Raw genomic sequence first — 5,825 nt, 5'->3', positions numbered from 1 at the left:
ATAAATGCAGTTTAGTTCCCACGCGATTTTTTTGATTTTTTTTCCACCAAAATATGTGTTTTAAAGCACTGAATACAAAAGTCTAATTCCAAAATCCTCGCAAATCATTATTTTGGAAGTTATATCTTACCAAAGTTTACGATTTTACGCATTTACGTATGCATGCGCGCGAAACGCTGTACATTTTGCTTTTCTACGTTTTCGTATTGGATTGTCGCCTATAATTAATTATTTTATTTTATTTTGTTATTATTAACATTATTATAATTTATAATTAATGACTTTCCAAAGGTTATAGAACTGATAATGTTTTATTTTCGTATTAAATATTACTGTTTGAGGATTGCTATGTTAGTGCCTACACGCATACTCCAGATCACTACAGTTTTTGTTACAGTTACGACAACATATCATTTTAAAATGTTATTTGTTAATTTTATTGAGTTGTATGATATATTTGAACATAAAACCAATGGCCCCGTCTCAATAAGTGTAATAGAAAAATTGCAATCGTGGAATTTGTTGGCCCGTGATTGTGTGTTAAAATGTAAAAATGGTCATTATTTAAAATTATACCCTGATGTGCGTTCTTTAGACGGGTTTGGTTGGAGATGTAGGGCACCTATAAATAAGCAAAAAAACAAATGCGACTATTATCAATCGATTCGCGTAGATACATTTTTTCATAAATCGCATTTGTCGTTATACCAAATTGTATCGTTTGCATATTTGTGGTTAGAAAATGTGTCATTGTCATTTATTGTAAAACAAATTAAAATTGCTCAACATACTGCTGTTGATTGGTCATCGTTTCATAGAGAAGTCGTCTTCGAGGCTATGATTACAAATCATAATAAGATAGGTAAGTTTAAAATAACCTATCTTAGAATTAAAAGTTAAATCATTTTCTTTTACACTATTAAAGTAATTAATTCATGTAATAGGTGGAGTTGGTCAAGTTGTCGAAATTGACGAGTCCAAATTTGGTCGAAGAAAATATAACCGCGGGCATCGCGTAGATGGACAATGGATTTTTGGTGGTGTTCAGCGAGAAACTGGGGATTGTTTTTTAATACCAGTAGAAAAGCGAGATAAAGATACCCTTCTAACAGCAATCAATGATTGGATCTTACCAGGGACTACAATTATCAGCGATTGTTGGAAGGTATAAATACCTTAATACATTTAGTTTTTACCCTGTGACCTACATGAGGGGGTTTTGCACAGCATGTCGGGGGATATTTTCGATTAGCGGAGCGGAGCGACGGCGCCGAGGAGCGTAGCGACGAGTGCCGCTAGCATAGCATCACTGACACACTTTATCAAATAATTGATATTTTAAATTGCATGTCTGAGCATTTCCCTCCTTAAGTGAATTATTAATTATTGCTAGTTTTTATAATTTTTTTTTATAATTTTTACGGTAGTCGCGATAACCGACAAGTTCCGCCGAGGGATATTGTGATATCTAGTTGTAATATTGTGTTAATTTGTTTAATTAGAGTTATCAATGTTTGGAAGATGAAGGATTTGTTCACTTAACGGTGAATCATTCTATTCAGTTCAAAAATCCGGAAACAGGAGCACACACAAATACTGTTGAGGGAATGTGGCGTCACGCAAAGGCTTCGCTTTCTCAATATTCTCGCAAAAAACGGTTTTATGGTGGATATTTAGCTAAGTTTATGTTCCTGAAAAGGTGTCGTATATTAAATATTGAACCTCTGACGGAATTTTTTAAACTTGCTGGTGAGCTCTATGATCCAAAAGCGATACAAGAAAATAATTTATTGGTAAGTGATGATGAAGCGTCTTCTGAAACGGATGAAAATGACGAAGATTTATAATGTAATATTGAAAAAATTAAAAAAAATTAAAAAACCTTTTTGATTTCAAATTTTTGAATTTTTAAACATCAAGTACGATATTTAAAATCTTTATGCATATTTCCATTCATCATAAACACATACAATTTAAAAAAAAAATCAAAATGTAGTTTTGTTGATGTTTTTATCGTAAATATCACGTATTTTTTAAAACATTACTATTTTATAGTTTTCTTGGTATAACTTCCAAAATAATGATTTGCGAGAATTTTGGAATTAGACTTTTGTATTCAGTGCTTTAAAACACATATTTTGGTGGAAAAAAAATCAAAAAAATCGCGTGGGAACTAAACTGCATTTGTTCCCATCCATGGGCTAATGTTACCCAACCATTATTTTTAATTAATTGTAATACCTGTTATTTTTTAAATTTCAGAAATCAATTTCAATCCTAACGTTAAAATATGCCACGAATAAAAAAGAAACCTCTAGGAACAAGACATTATGTAAATTACTCGGACGAAGTATTAAACGAATGTTTGCAAGAAATTAATTCTGGTCGGATGACACAACGAGCTGCAGCTGCCGCATATAAAATTCCTAGATCTACAATAAAGAACAAATTAAAAGGTAAACATACTGAACTTGTGGGTCGTTCTCGTGTTTTCACGGATGCTGAGGAAACGTCTTTTGAACATCACTTAATTAAATTGGCTGAATATGGGTTTCCAGTCATAGAGTCTGACTTCCGTTTGATCGTTCAAAGTTTTTTGAATAAAAAAGGAGTGAAAATTGATGTTTTTAAAAATAATCTTCCCGGTTACGAATGGACGAAATCATTCTTAAAACGACATCCTAACCTGTCGATAAGAATGAGTTCTAATATCAAGAGGGTTCGAGCAGAAGTAGGTTTTGATGATATAAATAGCTATATGAACAATTTGGGTGAGACTATAAAAGACATTCCACCATCAAGAATATGGAATTATGATGAAACCAATCTCAGTGACAATCCTGGCAATAAAAAGGTAATTTCTAAAAGAGGAGCTAAGTATGTTGAGAAAATTTGCAATTTTAGTAAAAGTTCCACTTCTGTAATGTTTTGTGGTAATGCAGAAGGCAAATTGCTGGCACCGTATGTTGTTTATAAAGCAGAAAATATGTGGACAACATGGACTGAAAATGGTCCAGAAAATACCCGATATAATCGTTCTAAAAGCGGATGGTTTGATAGTATTACTTTTGAAGACTGGTTTACAACCCATTTTTTGAAAGAAATTAAATGCAGCAAAGATAATCCAACCGTTTTAATCGGAGACAATCTTGCGTCACACATAAACATTAAAGTTTTACAACTCTGTGACCAATATAATATAAAATTTGTTTGCCTACCACCTAACACAACCCACCTTACTCAACCTCTTGATGTGGCATTTTTTGCTCCAATGAAAAAAATATGGAGAAATATTCTAACTAAATGGAAAGAATCTAAAACTGGATCCAAATACTCAACGATTCCCAAAGATTTGTTTCCAACATTATTAAGTGAATTAATTAATAACATTAAGACAAATGCAGGGCAAAATTTAATATCTGGTTTCAAGAAATGTGGAATTTTCCCTTTTAATAAACAAACGCTATTAGATCGACTGCCACAAAATGTATCTGGTGTTAATAATGAATTTGTAGGTTCAGCGTTTATAGAACAGCTTGATGCAAAGCGTCAAGACTACCTTGGAACAAGTGGTACTAAAAAGAATAGGAAAAAATTAGATGTCCCTTCTGGAAAAAGTATCAATGTTAGTGATGTCTTAATACCAAAGGAAACATCCGTGCAAACTGAACCACCAAAAAAAAAAAAGAAAAAGAAAAGTTTCTGAGTCAACTTCTTCAAGTGATGACAATAATATACTTATATTAGAATCTGATGAAGAAAGTGAAATTTTTTCTGACTCAGAACAGGAGGAACCAATCAAATCAAACCAATTAAAATTAAACCCAGAAGATGTAGCTGTTGATAATTTTGTATTAGTATTATTTAATAAAGAAAAATACCCTGGAAAAGTACATAGTATTTCTAAAGAAGGAGTTATGGTGGACTGCATGGAAAAAAAGATTAATTTGTTGGAGATGGCCACAAAGACAAGATATTTCACTGTATGACTGGAAAGACGTTCTCACTAAAATAAATCCACCAAAAATGATCTCAAGAAGAAATCAGTTTTCTGTTCCAGAACTGAATAGCTTCATTTAATATGTTACCTTCCTAAATATCTATGTGATACCTAACTATAGTAACATTGTGTTCCTTAATTGTTTGAAAGGTACCTAATTGAAAACAATGAAATCGTTATCTACTACAAGATGGGCATGTAGAGCAGAAACCGTTGCATCACTAAAGCATAATTACTTAGCCCTTATCCCAGCAATAGAAGAAATAATTTCTTCTACTTCAGCTACTGATGTATGTGCAAAAGGACGTGGTCTTCTATTTCAAATAAAGAGTTTCAATTTTATATTAGGATTAGAAATAATGCAACCAGTTTTACAATTGATAAATAAAGTTAGTAAAATGCATCAAACAGAAAATTATGATTTACTTTCAGGTATGGCAAATGTAAAAGCTCTTCGTTTAACATTATTAGATATGAGAACAGAAGAATATTTTTAAAAAATATTTGATACAAGTGTATCTATATGTAAAGAATTGGATGTTCCAATTCCTTTAATTAATAAAAGACAAATCTCTTCTCACATAGACAGTAACAAAACACAATTTGTTCAAGAAACTAAAGAATCGGAACTTAGAATAACAGCCTTTTATCCAATGATAGACGTGATGGTTCATAGTATTGATGAACGATTTAGCCAAGACACTATACAAGCTATGCATGCAGTTGATAGTTTACTAAATATGGATATATCCCAAACAGACCTATCATATCTATCAAAAACGTTTCAATGTGATAGTGAAAAACTAGAAATAGAAGTAATGCTAATAAAAAATAATTCTACGATTCCTAATAAAGACAGTTTCAGTAATAAAAGTAAAATCCATGAATGGTTAATTTGGCTGAAGTCTAATGACCTTTATAAATACTTTAACCAATTTTTTTAATGTAATTCAAAAGTTTTTAGTGATCCCAGTAACAAGTTGTACTTGTGAGAGGTCTTTCTCTAAATTGACCCTAGTCAAATCCAAATTAAGATCTACCATGAAGCAAGAAAGATTGAATGCTTTGATGGTATTGACAGTAGAGCAAGAAATGGCAGTTAATGTTGATGCTGATGCTGTTATAGACGATTTTAAAATAGCGGTAGATTTTAAGAGACGAATGTCATTATAATAATTTTGATTAACGTTTCTTTACGTTAATATTATCAATAGGCATGTATGTATTTTTTTTTTTTATTATTAGTAATGACATAAGTAATGTAGTTATAATATTTTTATTACATACTTCAATCTTAATTATTATTAAATATAATGTGACTATTAAAAACATTTTTTGGATTTTATAAATTAGCTCCCCCTCCCCATTCTACTACCTTATTAGTGGTGGGCCGATTTAGATTCTGCATATCGTCGCCTGGCGTGAAAAACCTCCTATGTGTAAAAAATTGCAAAATGATGTTTTTACATTTCTGAATTCAGAAAAAAATACGCCATCTAGTGATAAATATTTCAAGCTTTTTGGTGTTACAGAAACATTTTTATTCTTCAAAACAATGAACCTCCTATGTCAGCTGTATAGAAATTGTTATCTGAAATACCTCCCAAGTGCATAGCGGAGGTTTGTCACACTGTTGGTTTGTACGAATTTCGCACATTGGAGTTTTATCAGCTGGTGTTGAATAGGAGGGAAAATAATCTTTATTATCACTTTTCATATTATTTTTGATTTCCTTTTGAACTGTTGATGGCTGAACATCGGAATCTTCATTAATAACGTAAGTGTTAATAAATTAAAAAATAAGCTTATTGTTATAGTATAATTG

At 31.4% G+C, this 5,825-nt stretch overlaps 3 protein-coding genes across 3 annotated transcripts; all 3 read left to right on the top strand.

The window, feature by feature from the left end:
- The first annotated feature begins 9 nt into the window (after positions 1–9).
- On the top strand, positions 10–2,172 carry LOC111028937. Its single transcript, XM_022307736.1, has 3 exons — positions 10–862; positions 945–1,165; positions 1,503–2,172. The coding sequence occupies exons 1-3, from the start codon at positions 307–309 to the stop codon at positions 1,845–1,847; spliced, it is 1,122 nt and encodes a 373-aa protein (XP_022163428.1). The 5' UTR covers positions 10–306; the 3' UTR covers positions 1,848–2,172.
- A 118-nt stretch (positions 2,173–2,290) lies between these two features.
- On the top strand, positions 2,291–3,989 carry LOC111028935. The gene is made up of 3 exons (XM_022307734.1): positions 2,291–2,611; positions 2,717–3,698; positions 3,784–3,989. The coding sequence occupies exons 1-3, from the start codon at positions 2,291–2,293 to the stop codon at positions 3,987–3,989; spliced, it is 1,509 nt and encodes a 502-aa protein (XP_022163426.1).
- A 178-nt stretch (positions 3,990–4,167) lies between these two features.
- LOC111028934 lies at positions 4,168–5,143 on the top strand (the record flags this gene model as incomplete). The annotated part of the gene is made up of 3 exons (XM_022307732.1): positions 4,168–4,432; positions 4,532–4,815; positions 4,958–5,143. Coding segments are annotated over exons 1-3 (735 nt in total), but the record flags the coding sequence as incomplete, so codon positions are not given.
- Between the last annotated feature and the right edge of the window lie 682 nt (positions 5,144–5,825).

This window comes from Myzus persicae, unplaced genomic scaffold, assembly GCF_001856785.1.
Source record: "Myzus persicae strain clone G006 unplaced genomic scaffold, MPER_G0061.0, whole genome shotgun sequence".
NCBI classification, from domain to species: domain Eukaryota; kingdom Metazoa; phylum Arthropoda; class Insecta; order Hemiptera; family Aphididae; genus Myzus; species Myzus persicae.
Note: the sequence above shows the minus strand (reverse complement) of the source record. Positions and strands in the feature narration are given on the sequence as shown.

Excerpts from the sequence above, each read along its gene's own strand:
- LOC111028937 (XM_022307736.1), top strand. The coding sequence starts at position 307 with ATGTTTTATTTTCGTATTAAATATTACTGTTTGAGGATTGCTATGTTA. Across the intron at positions 863-944 it reads TACAAATCATAATAAGATAG|GTGGAGTTGGTCAAGTTGTC; the intron begins GTAAGTTTAAAA and ends TTCATGTAATAG. Across the intron at positions 1,166-1,502 it reads TTATCAGCGATTGTTGGAAG|AGTTATCAATGTTTGGAAGA; the intron begins GTATAAATACCT and ends TTGTTTAATTAG.
- LOC111028935 (XM_022307734.1), top strand. The coding sequence starts at position 2,291 with ATGCCACGAATAAAAAAGAAACCTCTAGGAACAAGACATTATGTAAAT. Across the intron at positions 2,612-2,716 it reads GTTTTTTGAATAAAAAAGGA|AGGGTTCGAGCAGAAGTAGG; the intron begins GTGAAAATTGAT and ends TCTAATATCAAG. Across the intron at positions 3,699-3,783 it reads AAAAAAAAAGAAAAAGAAAA|AACAGGAGGAACCAATCAAA; the intron begins GTTTCTGAGTCA and ends TTTCTGACTCAG.